The 26,526-nt window shown below is 38.2% G+C and overlaps 1 protein-coding gene across 5 annotated transcripts in view; it reads right to left on the reverse strand.

Annotated features, from left to right (window-relative positions):
- The window catches only part of JADE3 (jade family PHD finger 3), a 143,991-nt gene that overhangs the window by 40,439 nt on the left and 77,026 nt on the right, over positions 1-26,526 (reverse strand). For 4 of the 5 annotated variants that reach the window (XM_081042427.1, XM_081042428.1, XM_081042429.1 and 1 more), the window contains one exon: positions 7,732-7,889. In XM_081042427.1, coding sequence (XP_080898553.1) covers positions 7,732-7,862 — 131 coding nt within the window. In that variant the 5' untranslated portion in view covers positions 7,863-7,889. Of the gene's footprint in view, positions 1-7,731; positions 7,890-24,502; positions 24,583-25,358; positions 25,416-26,526 lie in introns of all 5 variants that reach the window. The other variant, XM_081042426.1, reaches the window with a different exon arrangement.

Genomic DNA, 26,526 nt, shown 5'->3' on the forward strand with positions numbered 1-26,526 from the left:
TCCAGTGATCAGGCATCTACAGCATCTATGAAGTGGTCTCCCTAATAAGACAAGTGTCCACTGGATACCCTACAAAATCTTTACAACATTATTGATTATATTCCCCAAACTGTCTGTTGCATCCCCGTGGCCATCTTGTGGTTACCGACTGTGCTTTCTAATCCCCTCACCTTCTCCCTCACCATCCCCCCATCTAGCAACCCTGTTTTTCTCTATTATCTCTGCTACTGTTTCTGATTAGTTTGGCATTTATTCTATTCTTTAGATTCCACATATAAGTGATCATATGGTACTTGTCTTTCTTCATCTGACTTGTTTCACTTAGCATAATGTTCTCTAGGTCCATTCATATTATTGCAAATGGTAAGATTTCATCTTCTTTATGGCTGAGTAATACTCCATTGTATAAATGTACCACAGTTTCTTTTTTTTTTTTATTAGTTTCAGGTGTACAAGACAAGGTAATACTTAGACGTTCATCATTTATATCCCTCACACTGTGAACCCCCCTCCCCCCATCCATTATCCCTTTGACCTCACACCCAGCCATCACATTATATATATAAAATTATAGTTGGCATTCATTAATGTTTAGTTTCTGGTGTACAATACCATGATCAGGCATCCACATTATCTCTGAGGTGGTCTCCCATATAGGACGCATGTCCATCGGATACCCAACAAAATCTTTACGACATTATTGAATAAGTTCCCCAAATTAATTTTCAGAAAACCCTGAGGCCATCTTGTGGTTACCAGCTGCTTCCTAATCCCTTCACCTTTCCCCTTATCCCCAACCCCCCCGTACCACAGTTTCTTAATCTAGTCATCTACCGATGGGCATTTCGGTTGTTTCCATGTCTTGGCTATTGTGTAAAGTGCTGCAATGAACATAGGAGTGCATACATTTTTTCAAATTACCGTTATGGCTAGATACCTAAGAGTGGAATTTCTGAGTCATAAGGTAGTTCCATTTCCAGTTTTTTGAGAAACCTCCATACTGTTTTCCATAGTGGCTGCACCAATCTGCAATTCCACCAACAGTGCACGAGGGTCCCCTTTTCTCCACATCCGCGCCAGCACTTATTGTTTGTTGATTTATTGATGATAGCCATTCTGACTGGGGTGAGGTGGCATCTCATTGTGGTTTTTATTTGTGTTTCTCTAGTGATTGGTGAGGTTGAGCATTTTTTTCATATGTCTGTATGTCCTCTTTAGAGAAATGTCTCTTCATGTTGTCTGCCCATTTTTTAATTGGGTTGTTTTTTTGGTGTTGAGTTAAATGAGATTTTTATAAATTTTGGAAATCTACCTCTTATCAGATTTACCTTTGACAAATATCTTCTCCCATTCAACAGGATGCCTTTTTGTTTTATTGATGGTTTCCTTTGCTGTGAAAAAACTTTTTAGTTTGATGTAATCCCATATGTTTTTTTCTTTTTTTTAATTGGGAAATATTGGGGTACAGTGTGTTTCTCCAGGGCCCATCAGCTCCAGGTAGTTGTCCTTCAATCTAGTTGTGGAGGGCGCAGCTCAGCTCCAAGTCCAGTTGCCATTTTCAATCTTTAGTTGCAGGGGGCACAGCCCACCATCCCATGCGGGAATTGAACCGGCAACCTTGTTGTTGAGAGCTCACGCTCTAACCAACTGAGCCATCCGGCCGCCCCTCCAGGAGCTCAGCGGCAGCTCGTTGTCTCATCTAGCTGTGGAGGGCGCAGCTCCCTGGCCGTTTGGGAATCGAACCACAACCCCATTGTTCAGAGCTCACGCTCTCACCAACTGAGCCATCCTGCCGCCTGTATGTTTATTTTTTCTTTTGCTTTCCTTGCCCGAGGGGATATATCAGTAAAAATATTGTCCCATTTTCTTATTTTGATTTACCATGTCACTCATTATGTACAATGCATATTTACTTACACTAAAACTCAATCAATTGGTTGATAAAGTGAAAAAAATCTTTTTTACTTTTAGTATAGAAAAGGCAAGTGGTTAAAATGGGAGATTCAGCCCTTCTTATTTGCTATTATTCCCAAATCTTCCTTGTTTTTATACCCTTTCCTTCCTGTCCTCATTTTTATTTTTCTTACCAGAGTATCTTTTGCTTTTTCTTTAATTTTCTTTCCTGACATCTACCTATTTTCCTCTTTGCTTCCTTTGTCTTATTCTCCTTACAACAATAAACGTGTATTGAAAACTACTTAACAGTAGGGCTTCTGCTTTTAGGTAGCTTATAGTCACATTTTGCTGTCTTTCTTTTCTCTTCTAATCACACACTGTTATGCTTTTATATGCCCACTATCACTTATCACATTTTCTTACCAATCTATATATTCCTCTATTTGTGATTGTTCACATACATGAAATATATGCGCATATATACAGAGGGTGCCAAAAAATGTATACACATTTTAAGAAAGGAAAAAACTTTATGAAAATTACACTGATGGTAACCACTTTGAGCACCTCTTGTAACTGCAGAGGTCAAACGTGACTTGTATTCATCTTTTGTTATCGGTATATGTTGAGTATTATAGTTTTAAAACACTTTTTTCCTTTCTTAAAATGTATATACATGTTTTTGGCACCCTCTGTATATAGATGTGAATGATACTTTTATTAACATTAATTGGGGTATAAATGACATACATTAAACTGCATATACTTTAAATGTACAAATTAGTAAGTTCTGATAAACATATATATATATATACATCTCTGCAACCAATATTACAGCCAAGATAATGAATATATCCATTACTTCCAAAAGTTTCCTTGTACCTTCCTGCTCCACTCTCCTCTTCCAAAAAATTACTGATCTGCTGTCACTACAGATTACAGGTAGTCCTTGTTCTGCCCAGTGGCATGGTACTGTAAAAATGACTGTGCAAGCTGAAACCGTGAAAAGCAATCTTAATAATCAATGGGAAAAATTATTATTGTTCAGTGACCCTTAAAATTTTTGTCAAAACATTAAAACCTCTCTTATTGTTGGTTATATATAGGGAAATAAAAATTGTAAAACCAGTATGTGTTTAATATACTATAATTTGAAACATTGTGAATTTAAATTCATTTTGTAAAAACTTATCAAGAGTACAGTGCTTGATTCCTTTTCATTGCATAATTTATGATACAGAGCAAGCACCTTTTCTAGGCTTTGACAAATTGTCATACTCCTTTCTAAATTTAGATTAGTTTCCAACATTTTTGTCCTCTGTGTTTTCAGTGTTGTAAAATTTTTCTGAGAGTTCCTTTAATGTGCAGTTTCCTCCCCCCACTCCCACTCTGGTTCAAGCTGTTGTTCAGTCTAGTTGTGGAGGACGCAACTTCCTCGTCCTGTTGGTATTATGAACCTTGCGCTCCCCCAGGCTGAGGCAGTCCATCACTGGCAGTCTGTCGGCCGCTCACAGCAGCTCTCGCTGGCTGCTGGCCACTCAAGCTGGCCGCCGGCTGCTCATGATAGCACATGGTAGCCCACGGCAGCACATGGCAGCCCACGGCAGCTCATGCAGTTGTCCGGCTGCGCACTGCAGCCCAGCTTCACGTGGAGCCATTGTTCACAATCTTAGCTGTAGAGGGCGCAGCTCACTGGCCCATGTGGGACTCGAACCGGTGACCTCGGCGTTAGGAGCACAGCATTCCAACCACCTGAGCCACCGGGCTGCCCTAATGTGCTATTTTTTTGTTGGCATCATTTCCTCCGGGATATCTTTATTCTTTTTACCACAATCACTTTATTTATGTCTATAATTTCACTTTCACTAAGTTCCTTTGGCTGCATATCTAGAGCCTCTCAACAACAGTGCATCCATATTCCCACAGTCAGCTATTCTGTAACTCCATTAAGTTTGATTCAAATTTCTCTTCTAGGATTATCACTTTTTATTTCTTTAAATGTTTGGTAGAATTCTCCAGTAAAACCATTTGGGCCTGGAGGTATTTTTTTAGGGAGAGTTGTTAATTAAAAATTCAATTTCATGAACAGTTATGGGCTACTCAAATAATGTATTTCACATTGGGTGAAGCTGTGGTAATTTGTTCAGGTAAGGCTCAGGAAAGCAGAAAAAAAAACAGAAGTAAAAAACAGAGAACATACACAGTAAGATAAAATAAAATGGCAGACTTAAACCCTAACATATCAACCCAAACATATCATAAAAGGGGTAAATGATGTAAACCCCTTAAAAGACAGAAATTGACAGAGTGGATTAAAAACATACTTAAAATATAAGCATATATGTAAGTTGAAAAGAAAAAGATATATAAGGCAAACATTACTCAAAAGAACGCAGGGGTAGCTATATTAATATCAGATTAAGTAGACTTCATAGCAAAGCAAATTACCAGAGATGGAAAGGCACATTATATAAAGACATAAGGATTAATCCAAGAAAACATAGCAATTGTAAATGTATGTGCACCAAATAACAGTGTTGCAAAATATGTGAAACAAAAACTAATTGAACTGAAAGGAGAAATAAACGGCTTCTCTATTACAGTTGGGAGTCTTGAACCTATCTCAGTAATTGACATGATAGGTAGAAAATGTTTAAGGATATAGAAGAACTCAACACCATTAACAGGATCAAATTAACAATTATAAAGCACTCGACCCAAGAGCAGCAGCATTGTTTTCAAGCATCCACAAACATGTACCATAATAGACCATATCCTGGGCCATAAAATAAACCTCAACAAATTTAAACAAATTGGAATTCTACTGAGTGTGTTCTCTAATTACAATGGAATCAAAACTAGAAATCGGTAACTAGAAGATAACAAGAAAATATCCACATGCTTGGAAACTAAAAACCACATTTCTAAACAAAATGAATTTCAAAAAGGGAAAAAAAGGGTGAAAGACGAAGTCTAAAGAGGAAAATACACTAAAGGGGATGAAAATGAAAATAGAACACATCAAAATTTGTGGGACACAACTAGAGCAGTGCTGAGAGGGCAATTTATAACACTAAATGCTTACATTGGAAAAGATGAAAAGTCCAATCAATAAGCTGAGCTCCCAATTCAAGAAACTAGTTAAAGAGCAAAATAAACCCAAAGTAAGCAGAAGAATTGAAATAATAGAAAGAGCAGGAAAAAAATGAAATTAAAAACAGAAAAAAATAACAAAACAAAGATGATTCTGTGACATGGTTAATAAAATTGATCAACCTGTAGCAAATAAAAAAGGAGATAAAAATTGCCAATATCAGCAATGAAAGAAGAGATACTATCATTTCATTTGCTTCAAGTGTGTTCACAATTGTTCAATGAAGCATTTTTATAAGGACTGCTTTTAAATCTTTATGAGGCAATTCTAGTATCTCTGTCATCTTGGTACTGGCATCGATTAACTATCTTTGATCAAGCTGAGATCCTCTTGGTTCTTGGTATAAGTGATTTTTTTTCATACTGCAACTTGGGACTCTGGATCTTTAAACCTTCTGTTTTGACTTGCTTCCTCTGACACTGCTCTGCGTGGAGACTGGGTTAGGAAGAGGGGTTATCACCTCATTACTACCATAGTTGCAGAACTCTTGGTTCACCATTTGGCCTCTGTCGACATCCAAGGGCAGGGACTCTGTTACTGCTGGGTGAGGCTGGGAGTTCTGGCTCTCCATTAAGCCCCCACTGATGCTCCTCCCTCACTGGGATTGGTAAGAGCACCTTATTACTGCTCTCTATGTGGCCTCCTCCACTGACATTACAGGAAGAGGAGGTGCCCTCATTACCGCTGGGCAATGGTGAAAGTCCCGACTTCGCACTCAGTCTCCTCTGATACCACCTTAGATGGGAGGGGAAGGGACGCATCATTACTGCAGGATTGAGGTGGAAGTCTAGCTTCCCCATTGTTACTGCTATGGGCTATATAAACATACTGACAGCAAGGACGTGCAAATGCCTGACTCTTCTGTTCATTCATGATGCTGTTCTGATTTTTAGGGGACAGGTATTGGTGTCAATGATGGTGAGCTAGTAAGGCTCAGGATGCAGGTTCCGCATGACTGGAGCTTTCCTTCACAGAGCAGACAGTCTCTGTGGGTGGGACAGCTTGGGCTTGTGTTTCCAGAAGTGACTCAACAAGCATTTCTGGAGCATGAACCAGGTGCTAAGGACAGAGAATTCAAGGATGTATAACCTCTGCCCTTTAAGAACCTAATACTGGGGGTGCCAAAAAAATGTATACACATGACTTGTATTCATCTTTTATCGGTGTATATTGAGTATTGCAATTTTTAATACAGTTTTTTCCTTTCTTAAAATGCGTATACATTTTTTGGCACTCTCTGTATGTACTAGAAATAGATGTACAATGAGATGTACAATTTCTCATAGTAAGCAGCAGATCCCATTAGCCCCTTTATCTGTTGCTATCCCTTCCCTTCCCACCCCTCACCCTCCCTCCCTTCACTCACTCACTCACTCATTTTTATATCAAGCATTTTATTTCATTCCAGCCTTTGTGTAAAGCACTGGGAACACAAAGGCCAATAAGAAAAAATGGTTTCCAAAATCAGTCATTACTCTTTGAGGAGCTGAAGTTACTACTTCCTCTGGCAGAAAAGTCCTCTCCCCTTCCTACAAAACGAAAGTCCTGTCCTACTTAAACTTTCTTCTCTAATCTTTGCAAATGAAGGCTACAGGCTTCTAGTCAACCCAATTATTTCAGCTATTCCCTTTCATTTATACAAATGTATACACATTTTAAGAAAAGAAAAAACTGTATTAAAATTGTAATACGAGTGCTCAACATATACTGATAACAAAAGATGAATACAAGTCATGTGTCTACATTTTTTTTGGCACCCCCAGTACTCATGCATTCTACAACTAAATGTTTTGGCCCTTTATTTATAGATGCTATCACTAGAAGGCCCCTATTATAATGAAGGAATTTCTCATGGTGTTATGTATTACTAGGGTTATTATGGGGTTATGTAATTAATGCTCTGCTTCTCTTCAAAGACTAATAAATTCTACTGATTGTTGAGTCAGACTTGGAAATCCTCGTCTCCAAAAATCTTATTATAATTTCAGACTGGACTCCAAACAGTTTTATCCTGTAAATGGGCACATATTATATCCCTAAATAATTGAGCTTGACTGTAACTACTAGCCTATCCTAGCCTGGCACAATCTGCTAGTAGTCTCAGTGAACTGGGAAACATGGTATATGCTTTTGTATTTATAAATGTATGAAACTCTCTCCCTAAGCAGCACAGATAACCATAAGAACGTTCATTTCCTGGGCCAGCCCGGTGGCTCAGGCGGTTAGAGCTCCATGCTCCTAACTTCGAAGGCTGCCAGTTGGATTTCCACATGGGCCAGTGGGCTCTCAGCCACAAGGTTGCCAGTTCAACTCCTTGAGACCCGGCAAGGGATGGTGGGCTCTGCCCCCTGCAACTAAGATTGAACGTGGCACCTTGAGCTGAGCTTTCTCCCAGATGGCTCAGTTGGTTGGAACGTGTCCTCTCAACCACAAGGTTGCCGGTTCGACTTCCACAGGGGATGGTGGGCTGTGCCCCCTGCAACTAGCAATGGCAACTGGACCTGGAGCTGAATTGCATCCTCCACAACTAAAATCAAAAGGACTTGACTTGGAAAAAAAGTCCTGGAAGTACACACTGTTCCCCAATAAAGTCCTGTTCCCTTTCCCCAATAAAATCATAAAAACACCACACACCTAAAAAACAATCATTTCCTAAGTCAAAGGTGCAAGCATGCAAATACCTGAGGGTAGGCTGTGGAACAGCGTCTGGACTGGCTGGTACCTGGACCCCTTTTTCCCATTCTTCTTTCCATGTATCCGCAAAGAGGTAATAGCTGTCAGGGTTAATGTGGTGAGAATCTGAAATTTTCATGGCACTGATGAGGTCCTTTCTGAATACCTGGGAAGACATTGCACATACCTTGAGATGACATCACTAAGGAACTAACACCACTTAATTGTTTTTAAAAAAGACCATCCCCACCCACTCTATATTTCAACAAGAGACATCTCTAATTTCCTAAACGGCGAGATTACCTTCTTATAATTGGAAGGGGACTGAAATACTGACAAAGAAGCCAGCTTGTTCTAGATCTAATAAAGAGTAAAGGGGTCCTTCCTGAATTATTTTCTTGGGCTCCTTAAATTTAAATTATCAATACAGGTTACTCTAAAACAGTTTGTATAAAACAAACAATCCTTAACTCTCTCAAATTAAGTAAAAAGTATCCCCTGATAACTTATAATTGTTTATTTAGCTATCACCTTATTTTTTAATTATTTACTCAGAAATAATTTTAGACTTACAGAAAAGTTACAAAAATAGCACAAAGCTCCCACATGCCCTTCACAGTTTTCTCTAATGTTAACATTGTGCATAACCAGAGCACAATTGCCTATACCAGAAAATTAACATTGCTGCAATACTATTAATTAATCCACAAACCTTATTCAAATTTTACTAATTTCCCCCTAGTGTCCTTCTGTTCCAGAATTCAATCCAAGATCCCACATTGCAATTAGTTGTCATGTCTCCTTAGTACCCTCGAATTGTGACAGTTTCTGTCTTTCTTTGTCTTTCAGGACGTTGACACTTTTGAAGAGTACTAGTTCATATATTTGATAGAATTTGGGTTTCTGTGATGTTTTCTTATGATTAGACTGAGGTTATTCATTTTTTGGCAAGAACACCACAGAAATGATGCTGTGCCCTTCTCGTTTCATTATATCAGGGATATGCAATGCCAGTCTTATTAATAGTGATGTTAAACTTGATCACTTGGTTAAGGTAGTGTCTTGCTTGTTTTCTTCACTGTTAGGTTACTATATTTCCCTTTGTAATTAATAAATATCTTAGAGGAGCTACTTTGAGATTATAAAAACATCCTGTTTCTCCTCAAACGGTCACGAACTAATTTTAGTATCCACTGGTAGATAGCTTTCCTGCAACAATTATTTCTGTGGTGTTCTAATGGTGATTTTCTATTTCCCTCAGTCCTACATTTATTAATTCAAATTCTTTTCTAAGAAAGACGTGTCCTTTCTCCCCTACCGTGTTTCCCCGAAAATAAGACCTAGCCAGACAATCAACTCTAATGTGTCCTTTGGAGCAAAAACTAGTATGACACAGTCTTATTTTAAGACACAGTCTTATTTTACTGTAAGACTGGGTACAATATGATATAATATAACATAATGTAACACCGGGTCTTGTATAATATATATTAATTTTTGCTCCAAAAGACGCAGTAGAGTTGATTGTCCGACTAGGTCTTATTTTCGGGGATACACGATATTTATCTGTTTATTAATATCATTCTAGACTTGTGGATATCTATTTTATTCCTTTGATTATAATTCAGTATTACTGTTTATTTTGTTCATGGAATTGTCCCACCTTTGGCACGCTTTCAGGCTGGCTGGTGCCTGTGCTCTTTTAATGCGTCCCATACTTTTTGGAGTATTTCCTTAATTTCCAATATTACAACATGTCCCGGGCATGTTTATATCTTCCACCTGGTTACAAAAGCTACTCGTTTTATTTGTGAACTTCATATCCTGCTACCATATTGAACTGTTTTTGAATTCTTTAATTGCTGTAATTTTATCATTAATTTTTCTATGGTTTTCCAGGTAAACTATCATATCATCTACAAAAAGAGAGGGTTTTGCATCTTCTTTACCTAGTCTTATGTCTCTAATTGATTTCTCTTCTTTAATTGCATTGGCTAATACCTTTACTAATATTTGGAATAGTAATGGGGATAGTGGGCATATCTGTGATTTTCCTGAAATTACTAGAAATGTCTCTAGTGTTTCCCCGTTAAATAAAATACTAGGTTGAGGATCATGGTATATACACTTTATAATGTTAATAAACTATCTTGTAGTTCCTATTTTCTTGAATGTTTTATAATGCCCGGGTATTGAATTTCGTTAAAGACTTCTTCAGTGTATATGTAAATAAGTATATAATTTTCCTTAGATATGTTAATATGTTGTATGATAATATTGGATTTCTTAAAACTGAGACAAACTTGCATTTCCAGAATGAATGTCATTTGGTCATATATTATTTTCTTAATATGGTATTGTATTGTTTCTTTTTTTAATTAAAGCTTATTGGGGTGACAATGGTTAGTAAAGTCACATAGGTTTCAGGTGTACAATTCTGTAATACATCACCTATATATCGCATTGTGTGTTCACCATCCAGGGTCAGTTCTCCTTCCATCACCATATATTTGATCCCCTTTACCCTCATCGACTATCCCCCTCCCCCCTTACCCTCTGGTAGCCACTAAACTATTGTCTGTGTCTATGAGTTTTTGTTTCTTCATTTGTTTGTCTTGTTCCTTTCAGCTTTATAACCCACATATCAGTGAAATCATATGGTTCTCGACCTTTTCTGTGTGATTTATTTCACTTAGCAGAATAATCTCAAAATCCATCCAGGTTGTCGCAAATGGCACTATTTCATCTTTTCTTAGGGAAGAATAGTATCATTTTCTAATAGTTCATTAATGTTTTCGTATTATATCCATCAGTGATATTTATCTGCAGTTTTCTTTCTTTTTATTTTGTTTTTTATCTTTAAGGTTTAGGTATCAGTGTTATGCATGTTTCATAAAACAATTTAGGACATTTTCCTTCTGTTACAATGCTCTAGAATAATCTGAGAATCATGGTCCCTTTGAAACCATCTGCATTTGGTTCTTTTGGGGGAAGGCAGTTCCTTAATAATTTTCTCTACTTCTTTTTTAGAAATTTATTTCTTTAAGCTTTCTGCCTCTAATGGGGTCAATTTTGGTAATCTGTATTTCCATAGGAAGTTATCTATCTTATCCAGGTTTTCAAATTTATTTGTACAGAGGCTTGCAAAGTATAGGCAGTCCCACTTTACAGAGCAGTGTGGGGCCATAAAAATGACAGTGCACATTATAACTATGAAAAGTGATCTTAACAATTAATGGGAAAATTATGATTTTGTATACCTTTAAACATTTTTGCCAAAATATTAAAGTCTTTTACTGTTGGCCATAAATACATAAACGAAAAAATAGAGCTACTGTACTATTTTTAGTATACTGTAATTAAACATTAGAAACATTGAGAAGTAAATTTTTTGTAGAAAAGCTTATCAGGAATAGGTAGAACAATGCTTGCCTTCTTTTTCTCATCATATAACTTAAGATATGGAGCAAGCATCTGAGCTGGAATGTTTTCATTATCTTAAAAAAAACCAAACCTATAATTTCAATTTGAATTTCCCCTTTTCACCCAAGAGTTGTTAAATATATTTTAAAATTTCCATAGGGTAGGACCTTTCTGTTTTTGTTCATTTCTGATTTTACTGCATTGTGGTCAGTGTTGTTTATAATATTTGTACTTAATGGAAATGATTGATGCTTCCTTTGTGACTTAATATACCTGATCATATTTTGTGCATGTACCATAGATACTTGAGCAGGTGTAGTCTCTAGTACCTCTAAAATCAAGCTGTAGAATTTGATATACATTCATCAAGATGTAACTTATTGCTTATGTTGTTTAGACCTTCTATCCCCTTATTTTTTTGGTCACTTAATCTGTCTGATATGGAGAGGGGTGTTTGAAAATCTCCTATGATTAGTGTGTTTCTGTGTATGTCTCCTTGCATCTCCTATAGTCTCTGCTCCATGAAGTGGTTGCTGTGTTATTCAATGTATAATGATTCACGAGTATTGTACCTTCCTGGTGAACTGTAGCTTTTAGCATTAAAGTGTCCTTTCCTGTTTTGAGGGTTTGGTTTCTACTTTGTATGATATTCATATCACTACTCCTGCTATTTTTGTTTCCATTTTCCTGGTATACCTTTGTCCATCTCTTTTTTTTTATCCTTTCTGAATAGATGTTTTAGGTACGCTCTTATATATAGCATATAATTGGGTCTTGTTTTGTAAGCCAAAAATATTTTTAACAGATGTTAAGCCCATTCATATTTATTAGGCATGACTCATCTATTTGGTCTCAACTCTCACATTTTATAATTATGTATATTATATTTCCTATGCTTCTTTTCTTTCTTTATCAGATTTCTTTGCTTTTAATTGTAATTTTTTTATATTTAAGAAGGTTTGCAGTTTTATTCTAGTTATCTTTGTACTTACATCTTTTAAAAATGTCCTTAGTCTCATTTTCTTTTTTCTTTCTTTCTTTATTTTCATTTTCTTTTTTGTAAACTTTTGCTATCTGCTTTATTCATTTTTATTGCTTTCAGTGAACTCCTCACGGGTGAAGAGGACAGGACTGATATGTCTGCGGCGGCAGCCACGAGGCTCCAGTGCGAGCCATAACCCTACCCCTGGCCAGGGAGCCCAGGCTGTGTGGAAAGTCCAGAGGCCAGAGGGAGGGAATGATGATATGGGTACAATTACAACCTGGACTTGTGGAAATGAAGAGATTCTCCATAGTTCATTTTCTGCACTCTCAGCACAATTAGGTATTGACAATATGGGAATGGGGATCCATCCAAAGTGTGATGTACTATTATCCTCTGGTTGAAAGGGCCTCTGGATGACTAAGGGGCCCAGAAATGTGCTCACCAGCCTAGAAATGTGATTTCAATGGCTGTGGCAGCCTAAGCTTTGTGATTCTGCCTTTTAAACAACAGGGGAAAAAAAACATGCCGTGCTTTTTTTAAGTATGCCATGAGTGCTGGCAATGATTTCAGTGATTAAGTCCCAGTTAGTGTCTTAAGCAATGAGGGAATACACTTCCACACAAAAACACTCATACGCTGGTCTATATCTCACCTACTAATTTCTAATTCTGAAAAAAAATTCAAAACCACTTGCAAGCTGAAGATACATGTGTCCACATTTCAGGAAGATCAAAGGAAGAGCTGCTATCAAGCAAACGTTTTAGCCTTTAATGCTAATAAAGGTTCTCTGAGGAGAAACACTGCCCAAATTATGTGTAGAGGCAGAGAATTATCCAATGAAGCAATTACTTCTCAGTTGGTGCAGTTCTGTTTAAACTGATGACATTTCAGATTGAACAACCACATAATCAAATGATGCCGTTTAAATGAATAATGACTCATTCCATTTGCTCCTTTCCAGAGACAATTCTGCAAATGCCTATTGGTTTCACTTAGGGAAAATTTCGAATTAATAACATGACCTGAGCAAAGGTAGGGAAGGAAACCAACCTTAAACATGCTGGTGGCCAGGTGGCAACAAAATGACTTTCCTACCAAGAATCCTAGCCTATTAAAGTTAATTGGGTGCTGTGGAGGGAGAAAGCTACGTCTAGCAGGAAACAAAAACTGGTTTATTACATAATGCTTTGTATAAGGGGGTAAGAAACAATCAGACATATCCGTTGAATATGTTTTGGACAGAGCTCAGTGTTCCGGGTGGCAAGTAGGAGAAATGGAATCACCGTTTTCCTGAACACTCAGATCCATTTCAATAAATTATTAGCATGTCTTTGATGAGCCAGTGGTGAAGTGGCGGTAGCAATTTACAATTGTGCTAAACTGCTGTCTTTGGGGAAGACAGTGGTGTGGGAATCCTACCGTAGATCCATAAAGAATACTAGAGGCAAGTATTAGGTTGGTGCAAAAGTAATTGTGGTTTAAAAGGTTAAGAATTGCAAAAACCGCAATCACTTTTGCACCAACCTAATATTTTTCAACTTCTTAAAATATTTCATTATTTTCCATGTGATACACTTCACAATATAAATCATTTAACCGCAAAAGTACACTTTGGGCTTAATAAGGCCACATCATCTAATCATACAGCATATGCCGTGAGTTCATACTTGATATAACTGCTTATGAAAATCTGTTCGTATAGTTTCCTAAGTAAGTGACCTGGAAACACACTGTAGTGGGCTGAATGGTGGCATCCAAAACAGATATGTCCAGATCCTAATTTCTGGAACCTGTGAATATTAACCTTATTTGGAAAAGGGATCTTTGTGGATGTAAATAATTTTAAAAATCAGAGATGAAGAGATCATCCTGGAATATCCCGGTGGGCCTAAATCCAATGGCAAGTGTCTTTACAAGAGAAAGGCTGAAGGAGATTAGAGGAAGAAGCAGAGGAGGCAGAGACTGGAATGACTCATTGATATACAAGTCAGTAAGTGTTGACAGTCACCAGTACCTGAAAGAGGCAAAAAATGGAATCCCCCCTAAAATTGCTCGAGGGAGTGCAGCCTGGGCAATTTTGAACTTTCGGCCTCCAGAACTGTGAGAAAATAAATTCCTGTTGTTTTAAGCCACCCAGTTTGTGGTAATTTGTTACAGCAGCCCTAGAAAACTAATACACACACACACACACACACACACACACAAAACTAATACACATATTCACCAAACAGAAGAGTAACTTGAAGACTTTAGACAAAGAGATATAAAAGCAGAGGCCAGTGAAATCTGGCCTTTGCCCATGGCTTCGGAAATACCAAATCTTGGGCGGCCGGATGGCTCAGTTGGTTAGAGCGCGAGCTCTCAACAACAAGGTTGCCGGTTCAATTCCCACATGGGACGGTGGGCTGCGCCCCCTGCAACTAAAGATTGAAAATGGTGACTGGACTTGGAGTTGAGCTGCGCCCTCCACAACTAGACTGAAGGACGACGACTTGACTTGGAGCTGATGAGCCCTGGAGAAACACACTGTTCCCCAATGTTCCCCAATTAAAAAAAAAAGAAAAAGAAAGAAATACATAATCTTCAGGAACAGGCACTCTGTGAAGTCTGGGAAACCTTGCACTGCAGGAACACCAGTCAACTCACACCTAGTTTTCTTAAGCAAATGTCTAAACCCAATGACTACTGTAATTTTCCTGTCTACCTTTAGAGAGAGAGAAAAAAAGCAGACTTATGTGATAAGCCTGACTTCAATTTTATAAGCTAGCCAGATTAAATAGCATCAGATACAAAGTTTCCGGAGAAGCATTTTAACTCAAAGTAGGGTACAAGAGTCTGCCTTATCTTGCTATAGAAGTCAAACATCTCAAGCATGAGGCAGAACATAAAATGTTAAAGAGGGGATAGAAATGTAAGTTCAGTACTCAGGCACATATCTGCAAAGTGATATGAAATATATTACCAGACTGGTCTCATGAATCTTCTTCTGATAAGACTTGTTTGTTTGTTTGTTTTTAAAATGAATACAGGCAAATAAAATAGCTATAGTGTATCCTGGGTAGAGGTGTGAGTTTTATACACATACAGTGTCAAACACACACACACATATTTGTCTATGTTTTCATAAAGAAACAATAAAAGGATAAATCTAAAATTTAAAAAAAGGTTAACTCTGGAGAGGGAGGAAAATAGGGAGAAGAGAGAGACAAAAGCTGGGTCTCTCTGAATGTATTTTGCTTCATGGTTCAATGTCTGAAGCAGGCAATTTTTTTTTCATATTTTTTGACTTTTATTTACTACTTTTCCCCGTGTCATATTCTAATATCCAGAGCATTTAAATATTTTACCCATTATAGGAGAACATCACTGGCAAATGTTTTAATATAGCTAAATATGAAATTAAAACTCTATGAAGAAAGTAAAATGGGTCTAGGGACAGACAGCCTGGATTGTTCTACTGGTTTTACCACTTAATAGTTTGGGGCAAGTTATCTAAATTCTGTGTCTCAGTTTACTCATCTGTAAAATGGGGATAATAGTCACACTTACCTCAGAGGGTTTGTTAAGGATTAAATGGGTGAATTTACATTAAGGGCTTACTTAGCATGGTACTGGGCTCATAGTCATTGCTAAATAAATTCCAGCTGCAGTTATTTTATTACCACCATAGTCTCAGCTTTACTTCTAAAAGAAGAAGAATATGGCTGAGTTCTATCTAGTCCAGAAAGTAATCTGATGGGGTAAAGGAGATGTTTCTGGCTCAACTAAAACGTGCATGGTTTGGCTCCCAAACACAGGGTTCCCAAGCAAGAGCCCCATCAAGACCTGTAACCAACATTCTAGAGGCCACGAGTTAATGCAGAAACTTCACGAAATAAAACACGGCAATTTATTGCAAAATTAAAGATTATGAATGAAGGATCTGGATATTGACACTGACCTAGGTAATGAAGTTGAGAAGTTTTACAAGTTCTTAATTGTGTGCCTATTTTATATGCACTGGTAGTTGCCCCAAAAGTTCCTGAAACAAAAAGTCTTTGTACTTACCAGATATCTGCTCATTTATGGTCAAAGAGGGGATTCACAGGCTAACATACAGCCCAGAATCTATGCCAAGTCCAACAGTGCATGCTCCTCTTGGCCTCTCAGATGCTCACAGAAACAAAGGAGGCCTCACTAGGAATTCAATTAGAATATCAATGCTTAACCTGCCAGCGCCACAAAATGAAAATGCCCTTCACGGACAGCTCTGGCTTTTACTGCTCTCATTAACATCTCTCAGTGCACAGTTTCTTAAAGCTAGTCTGAACATTTATGCGACATTTTTTAGAGGAAAAGCCAAACATTTACTTCCTGTCTGACACAAAGGGGAACACTGTCTGGTTCGTGTGAATGAAGCAACTAGAGATTGATCAGTTTTGATTCACAGTCACTTAAATCTGAAACTATACATAACTGACCACAAACAGATGTGTCACCCTGCAAGCACAAAAAAACCCAAACTGCAACATGGTAACTATATTTAAATAGAGTTAACCGTAAGCAATTTTCTTAGAATTATACAATCTTAAGGCAAGAAAAGATTTTCAGGTTATCTACAAGAATCAACCACTTAAAACAGTGAAAACCTAGCACAGAATACAAGCTTATTCTTATATGATAACAAAGGTACCCACTATTGTCAAGACATTGTTTCCCACATTGATTTTTTTTCCAATGAAGCAAAGCTGATTCAATTTCTAAGTTTAAAGCTTTAAAAATCATGTAAATATTTTACATGGAAATATTTTTCAAATAGTTTAAAATTATTCTCAAGTTTCTTATAAAAAATGGGACATTTTTGATGGCTACCGGCTGCCATTCACTGGAACATCAATTGCCATAAAGCAATGTACTTTGGGGCTGCGTGGTAGGTTTGATTACTCCCCTTGCCCCGTAAATAACAGAGGTGTATGCATCCTGATCATGGAGGAGGGGGAGCAACTGAGTCTGACATGGAGATCTGGGCAATTTTCATACAAGAGATGACATCTGAGGTTTGCTTTGCAAGTTTTTCTCCCATCCCTCAATGTCCTTTTTTGTGCAATAAGTGTGCATTTGCAAGCTTAGTGCCTTTTATCTGCTGTGGGCCAGAAAATCAAATAATCAAGCTTGTCAAAAAATACAGATAAAGTGATGTAAACAGGCTCTATGTGAGGGTATTGCAGTGTTCTCTGCTGAGTTAAAATATATGAGCGTTCACTCTGGTGCTGTGAAAATCTTGGACGTAATACATGAGTCACAGATGATATGCAGTCAATCCTTTAAGATAGGTACGAAAGCCCCTGAACCCTACGTGAGAGTCACACACCCCTAGGAAACTCTTCTTTAAAGGATAAATCAGGGGGGAGGCAGGTTCAGGAATCTCACCAAAGCACTAAACATCAAAAAAAAAAAACCCCACAAAAAAACAATTGATTAAGGCAGCTAATTAAGCCCCAGAAAAAATGATCATTTATATTGCGTTTCAATGACTAAACTCCCTGTAAAAACATAAGGTTTCATCTTGGACCTTTAGAGGGTCAGAAAGAAGAAACTCCCATCCTTATAAGAAGGAAAAAGGCAGGACAGGCAGCAAATTAACGATTTTTGTGTGAATCCGTTAGAGCAATGAGTCACAGGACAAATGGCCAACTCAAAGAGGGACAGGAATGAATGCGGGGAGACACTGGACAGGAGCATTTGCTCACCTGGCGCAGAAGCCACAATACCAATACTACACTACAAATTCTGATGAATTGCTGGGGCCACGTGGGGACTGCTGCGAGAGTACGAAGTTCCTGGGGATTGCTGTCACACAGGATTCCTACCCTCTCATAAGCTTTTTCTCCAGGACAACAACGTGGCTCTCTTATGGAAGATGGGGGGAAAGCTGGAGAAAAGCTCCCCCAGTGGTGCTGTCTGGGTCCCTGGAGCTCAGTGTCCTGACTCCCTTACTGAACAAAAGGCTTCATCTCCAGGGGAAGGCTATCAAGTGAGGGCACTGATATAATGTCACTTGTGCTGGGAGAAAGGAAAAGCATCTGGCCTCAGCCTCCCTGTGTTATCTAAGGGGGACAAAAGCCTTGATCCACAGGCGGGAGAACCTCAAGGATACAGATTGAGAATACCAGTGTATACTTGCTGCGGGCAGATAGCGGAATAGGGGGCAGGGGCCAAAAAGCTCTACCCTTTAAGTCCGCCTCCCCCACCTCACCGCATCACAGATGTAGGACCACTATGCACTCCAAAGACTGAGATGGTATCAGAAGGTGAGAGAACACTGCCCCGCCCCCATGCCCTACCACCACGCTAAAGCCCCCGGTGGTAATAACAGTGGCTTACAGCTGGGAGAGCTGCAAAGGAAAGACTCTCTCTCAGGACAAGCACAAAGAGAGGAAACCAAAACAAGGCCACTAGAAGAATTTGAAGTCTCTGGTACCCACAGCAACAACAAATTTTACACCGTCATACATTGCTGCTGGTGGGAGTGGAAACTGATGAAGCCCCTTTAAAAAAAATTTGGCATTTCCTCAAATGGTTAAAGAGAGTTACCATATGACTCCTTTACTATATTCCACTCCTAGGTGATACTCAAGACAACTGAACACATGTCTACATAAAAACTTGTTCACAGCAGCATTACTCATAATACTACAAAAATGGAGACAATCCAATTGTCCATCAACTAATGGATAAACGAAATGTGATCTATCCATACAATAGAATATCATTTGGTCATAAAAAGATGAAGTACTGAGACACTCTAAAACATGAATGAACCTCAAAAATGTTATGTTAAGTGAAAGAAGCCAGACACGAAAGGCTATATACTGCATGATTCCATTTCCATGAAATGTCCACACCAGGCAAATCCATAGAGATAGAAATTAGATTAGTAGTTGGCAGGGGCTGGGAGTAGGGGAATTGGGGAGTAACTGCTAATGGGTAGGGAGTTTCTTTCTGGGGTGATGAAAAAATGTTCTCCATTTAGATTGTGGTAATGGTTAAACAGTTCTCTGAATATACTAAAACCCAATGAATTATACACTTTAAATGGATAAATTGCCTGGGGTGAGAATCATATTTCAAGAAAGATGTTTAAAATGGTTTTGTTGTTGTTGTCTTTAGGGAGATTATTGTGGTGTCAATGGACATCGTCTGACAGGCCTTGATGTCCACTCCCATCCAGTAATAACAAGGTGCCCCCCACTCCTCCGTGTGGTATCAGCAGGGATTAGGTAGACAGCCCAGATGATAGCCCATCAGTAATGAGGTACCCTTTACCACCACCACTCCTCCTGATATCAGGGAGGCAAGCGAGGTAGGGATTTCCACCCCCCACCAAGTACTAAGGAGAGTAATGAGTAACTCCTGCCCCTTCCCAGACAGATGATAGAACTATCTTCCTAGCAAGATAACAGAACTAGGATGGGGAGGCTAGGAATTCTGCAACTGGTGGTGAGGAGTCAGAGCCCCTCTTCCCCACTGGCCCATTTATTACAGAGGCCCGATAAAACAGATTTAAATAAGACTTAGTGTCTCTTTAGTGGTTACCAGAGGGTAAGGGGGGAGGGGGTGGTAGATGAGGGTAAGGGGGATCAAATATATGGTGATGGAAGGAGAACTGACTCTGGGTGGTGAACACACAATGGGATTTATAGATGATGTAATACAGAATTGTACACCTGAAATCTATGTAACTTTACTAACAATTGTCACCCCAATAAACTTTAATTAAAAAAAAAAAGACTTAGTGTCTGATTACATACTACCAAAAAAGGCCAGGACACAATGGAAAAGTCACTCATCACACTAAGAATCGGGAGTGAGAGGCGACAACAGACACCAACACTGAGATAACACACATGTTGGAATTATCTGACAAGGATTTCAAAGCAGCCATCATAAAAATGCTTCAATGAGAAACTACTAACACTTTTCTGAAACAAGAAGATTGAAAGTTACTAACAATTGGCACCCCAATAAACTTTAATTAAAAAGAAAAGAAAGTTTCAGTAAAGATATAGAGGACATAAAAAAATAACCAAATGGGAAATTTGAAATGGAATAACACAATGACTGAAATAAACTCAGGGAATAGGCTCAACAGAAAAATAGAATTAGAATAAGAATAAGGGAACAAGAGAAATTACCCAATCTGATCAGCAGAAAGAATATATACTGAATTAAAGGAAAAAAGGCAAGAGTCTAAGGGACCTATGGTAAAAAAAAAAAAAGAAAAGAAAAGAAAAGAAAAGATTTAACATTCAAGCATTTGAAGTCCCAAGAAGAGAAGGAGATAGAAGAAGGTGGAGCTGAAAACATAGTTGAAGAAATAATTGCTGAAAATGTCCCAAACTTTGCATATGATATAAATCTAGCTTCAGGAAGCTGATCAAACTCCAAACAGGATAAAACAAAAGAAATTCATACCAGGCACACCATAATCTAACTTTGGAAAACTAAAAACAAAGACAAATCTTAAAAGCAACTGGAAAAGAAATGACTGATTACCTACAGGGGAGCGACTATCTGAGTGAGAGCAGACTTCTCAGTAGAAACCATGGAGGCCAGAAGTGCTAAAAGAAAAGTGTCATCAAATCAGAATTCTGTATCAAGTGAAAAGATCCTTCAGGAATGGCGGTAAAACCAAGACTTTCTCAAATGAAGGAAAACTGAAAGAATTTGTCACCAGAAGACTCACCCTAAAAGAATGGCTAAAGGGAAACTGATTGATTGATTGATTGATTAATTTATTGGGGTAACACTGGTTAGTAAAATTATATAGGTTTCAAACGTACATTTCTACAAAACATCATCTATGTATCGCATTGTGTAAAGGAATTCTTCAAACAGAACGGAAATGAACAAAAGGAAAGTTGGAACATCAGGAATAAAGGAAGAACAAGAGAGTAAAAATATAAGTAAACGTAATAGACTATCTTCCTCTTGAGTTTTGCAAATAATGTTTGACGGTTGAAGCAAATAGTACATTGTCTAAAATAGTTCTCAATGTATGTACAGAAAATATTTAAGACGATTATATAATAAAGGTGGGGGGTGGGTAAATGAACCTAAATGGTGTTAAGAGTTTCTGTATTTCACTTGAAGTGGTAAAATGCAGAGAGCAGTAGACTGATAAGTTATGTATGTAAAGGGTCCCACCCAAGAGCAACCACTAAAGATTGACTCAAAGATACACACTCAAAACCACTATAGAAAAATCAACATGGAATTTGTGTTTTAAATGTTCAAGTAATCCACAGGAAGACAGAAGATAAATCAGAGGGAAAAAAAACACCCAGAGAACAAATAGAAAACAAACAATAAAATGGCACATTTAAACCAAGTAATACCAAAATTAAATATAAATGGTTTAAATATGCTAGTTAAAAGAGATTGTAAGAGTGGACTGAAAAATGACTCAACTGTATATTATCTACAAAAAATTCACTTCAAATATCATATATATATATATATATAGATTGAAAGTAAAAAGATGGAGAAAACATACCACACAAACATGAATTAAAAAGAAAACCAGAAACTACATTAATATTAAATAGTGCAGACATCAGAGCAAATAAAATTACCAAAGACAAAGAGGGGCAATACATGATAAGAAATTTATCAAGAAGATATAGCAACCCTAAATATGTATATACCTAACAAGAGAGCTTCAAAATATGTAAGGCAAAACTGATAGAACTGAAAGGAAAAATGGACAAATCCACAAGTATAGCTGGAGACTTCTACAGCTCTCCTCTAAACAACTGATAAAACTATGACGCAGAAAAAAAATCATCAAGGATACAGAGGAACACCATCAACCAATAGGACCCGACAACAGCAGAATACACATTCAAGTGCCCATGAAACACATACCAAGATAAACCATATTGTGGGCTATGAAACAAAACCTTGACAAACGTTAAAGAACTGAAATCATACAGATTATGTTCTCTGACAAAAATGGACTCACACTAGAAATCAGTAACGGAAAGGTAGCCGGAAAGTCTCCAAATGCTTGGAAACTAATAAACACACTTCTGAATAATCCATGGGTCAAAGAGGAAGTCTCAAGAGAAATAAAAAAATATACCAAACTAGAATAAAATAAACATATCAAAATCAATGTAGCTAAAGCTACATCCCAGTATTGAAAGAAAACTTTATAGCACTAAAATTCTTATATTAGAAAAGAGGAAAAATCTGAAATAGCCTAAGTACTCGCCCTCAAGAATTTAGAAAAAGAACAAAATAAACCTAAAACAAAAAGGACTAAAATAATAAAGATCAGAAATCAATGGAATTGAAAAGAGAAAAATAATAGAGATGACTTCATTAATTTATGGAACAATTATAGCAACACAACAAATTATGTGGTATTAGATTATAAACCAAGGTATAAATATGCATGAATCCATACTAATAATACAATTAAGCTATTTTACAATTAAGCTATTTTACAGTTTTAAATGAAGGAAGCATCCAAGGAGATTCTTATAATTGCTTAACTTTGGGAAACAATCAGATGATCTAATATAAAGGTCTTGGCACATCAAATATCAAATAAATGGTAGCTATGAGAGGTAGGTGTGATAATGTCCATGTTATGATAACAAAACAAATTATTTCAGAGAGATGAAATAAGACCGAGTAAAATGGAATCAATCTCTTCTAATGCCAAGGATAGTTTTGTCCTACAATATCAGGGTCTCTCTTTTATAACAGAATGTGAAACATAAATGAAAACAATTGCTTCCAGTAGCCCAGGTGCCCTATCCCACAAAACAAAAGACTCCTATTCTCACTGCGCTGGAGGCAGCAGGCCTTAAGGTCTAAAGCTTTTGAGTCACTTTCTATTCTAGGACCAGCTGTTCTAAATGGGAAAGCAGCAAGGTTTCTTTCTTTCTCACCATTATGTAGTCAAAGCCTCCTTAGGATAGATGGGAAATTTGTTCTGCTCCTGTTTATGTGCATTTTATTCCGTAAGTTTTTCTGTATGACACAGACACATATAAATTCATTGATATTCTACTCAGCCCAGAAAGATCCCTCGCAAAGTACGGAAATGAAAAGTGACCTCTGAAAATAGGAGAAATGTTCTCTTTGGCTGACACTCTAAAGCAACGACCCCCGCCCCCCCCCCCACACACACACAGACACCTTGTGTGGAGGCAGGTAGAACCTGTGACTTGCTTCTAATCAATAGAATATTGCAAACGTGATGGGATGTCGCTCCCATGATTATGTAATGTAAGACTCAGTCTTAGCAGGCTGGAGCAAAACATTCTCCACTTGCTGGCTTTGAAAAAGTAAGCTCCCATATTTTGAGAGGAGCTATGGAGAAGGCCAGCCACATGGCAAGGGACGACAAGTAGCCTCCAGGAGCAGAGGTTGGACCTCCACCAAAGCCAGCAAAAAAAGCAGGGACCAGAGTCCTACAGCTGCAAGGAGATGAATTCTGCCAACAACTTGAATGAGCTTGGAAGCCAATTCTTCGCTAGTCAAACCTCCAGATGAGAACACAGCCCGGCTAATATACTTACTGCAGCCTTGGAAGATCCTGAAAAGAAAACCTAGTCATACTGTGCCCAGACTCCTGATCCACAGAAACTGAGATAATACTCGTGAACTGCTTTAAGCCACTATTTTGGTGATGATTTGTAATACAGCAAGAGTTAACTACTACACTCTCTTTTCCTTTTCAGCCAAGGAAGTGTACTCATAGTAGAAGTGAAGATACACAGGGCAATTTCTCATCATTTAATTATCACAGAGGAAAGTCTGTAGGACCCACGGAATCATTACCAAGTACAAATGCAGCTCTGGCACTTTGCAGCCCCCTGGGCAGAAGATGAGTGGCCTCACTGGGAGTGCCACATTCTTCCTGGGCTGGCAGTGCTGACGGTTGTGAGGAACCACCACAGCCCAGATCTGCAAACTGGTCCTTCCCTTCTCCATCCGCAAGTCCTCATCTATCCCTTCTTGCACTGCCTCCCACCTACCAACTTAGCTCTTTCTAATCGTAGGACAGATGTATGGGTTCTTCCCAATTCCCCAAGTCTGGCTCCCTTTGACTTCTTGGCTAAGGGGAAGCTTTATATTCTAAAGCTAGGCACTTAAGTGTCATCGCCAAAATGAAATCACAGTATGAAGATTACTGTCTTCCCAAAGGGAAAAGAAAATGGAATCTTACTTAAAAAAATAAACTAATCAGAAAATAAGCCTATCCATTGGCATGTAGTTTATTCCTCACATCTCCAAGATCTGGGTATTGTAGGTATGTACGCAGAAGGCAACTGTCTATTTTTTTTCAAGTCTAAAAATTGAATATCTGATCTCACCTCAGCAGATTTCTTGTGTTCTTTTTGAATTTTTGACTTGCTCCTATACATTGAGCCTGAGGTAAAGGAAGTAGAAGGACCTGCAAAAGATAATTAGAAAAAAATACTGAGACTTATTACCTGCTAATATAACTAAATGTCATCCAAGAGAATATGAAAGATATGATGGAGAAGAACACAGTGATCTCATACCACTGAAGAAAGTTAAATTACAACCAAGAAAGCCTCATAATGTAGTTTAACGACATTTATAGGTGACCCCTTTGCGTGTAAAAGCTTCAACAATGCTAATCCTGAGGAGATTTGATTTGCTGTAATCATACCTCATAACATTTGGGAATAATACGATTCATGCTCCACCTGGAGAAAAAGTATCTGCAAAAGCAACTGGAAAACTAAAAATGTAGAACAAGTAATCTGTGTATCCTTCAACACTTCCACAAATGCTATCGTTAATAAGGTTGTTGCCTTTTACAAATGATGATTCATCCAGTCAAACATTTAGTACCTGAGCTACAATTAGAATTGTAGGGCCTACAATTTATGCTCTTGTACTTTTCTTCCTCTCTAGAAAAGCAGTGTTAAATCATTATTAGTTTTGGCATTTGTTGTTTAAGTAAATGAAAAGTGAAAAACAAAATGCTATATGCTACATAAAACCAATTCTCCCACCTAACTTGTCTATTTCTAATGAAATTTAAATGAATAAGAAAAATGGTACCCAAAGGTTTCCTTCCTAAAAACATTATTTTTTAACCATTGAAGGAAGTACGAAACAGCGTGTCCTCAAGTCAAAGAAGAAATCCTCAAGGAGTATAGATACAGAGGTTACCAGCTGTTGGCTGGTTCTACTCACTCTCATCTGAACTGTCACTGCTGCTGAGAGTTCTATGACGTTTCATTCTGGAGCATCCTGGGAAAGAGAACAACACTGAATGAAATAGTCAACACGCACGCACACCCATCCCAGAGGACAGTCAACGCTTTCCTACAGATCCCAAGAAGGAGCAGCAGGCCACTCACACAAATGATTTCTGTCAAGAATATTCTCAAATGGCCTAGAGTGATGGGAGAAGAGTACTATCAAATTCTCCAACACAGAGTGTGTCAAAGACTGGGCGAAGCTACACATGAGCCTTAGGAGGTAGCCCACGCAACAGAGGATGAAGGGTACAGGACGGGCTGTAGCCTCAAATATGGCCACATGATCAATGTCCACCCAAACGAAGGAGGGCAGCCATGGGGCTGTCACCAGCTCGGGATCCCCAACAAGGGAGGAGCAGGAAAGAAAAAAGCAGTAGCCAAGGCAGAGCTGTCAAGGGCCAAGGTTGAAAGGCATGAGATGTGGTTGGCTGAAGAAAGAACACATGAGGCATGTCCCACCTTTAAGAGCAGAACCACACACTGCTTTTCTGTCTGCGCTTTCTCCCTCTTTCTCACTTTATCCCTGGACCCATTCCCAAAACCACTAGCCGAATTTAAAATTATACCTATATATACACTGCAAGGACTGCTATAGAAAGCTCCTATATTGTCAAGACACATAATGCTTTTGACTAAAACTTCAAAAGGTTCAAGTGTCCTTCCTTGTGGGTGTGGCCAGTGACAGAGGCACCCCCTTTTCTGGGAATACACCAGCACTAGAGTGTAGGAAAAAAAGGAAGACATAGCTAGATACTTCAAGTCAGTCACAAAGGAAGTGCTGCAAATAAAAACGAGAAAAGACAGTGATACAGGCAGTCACTGCCATTCTGTTCTGTGTCAGAGGACACAGAATGCTACGGGGGCACTCATGAGGATAAAGGTCAGGGCTGCTGCCTTCACGCCACTCACAATCTTCAAAGGACATAAAAATCCAAGTACAAGGCCACTGTGAACAATCGGAGATTCAGAAACAAAACTGTATGTTAAAAAACTAAGAGAGTTCCACTCCTGGTATGACAATGTGAAGAGCTACATGGAAACAAAAACCCCTTCATTTAAAATCTCTGGAAATGGTCCTAAGGGCATATGGCAAATGAAGA

This window comes from Rhinolophus hipposideros (assembly GCF_964194185.1).
Source record: "Rhinolophus hipposideros genome assembly, chromosome: X".
Lineage (NCBI taxonomy): Eukaryota > Metazoa > Chordata > Mammalia > Chiroptera > Rhinolophidae > Rhinolophus > Rhinolophus hipposideros.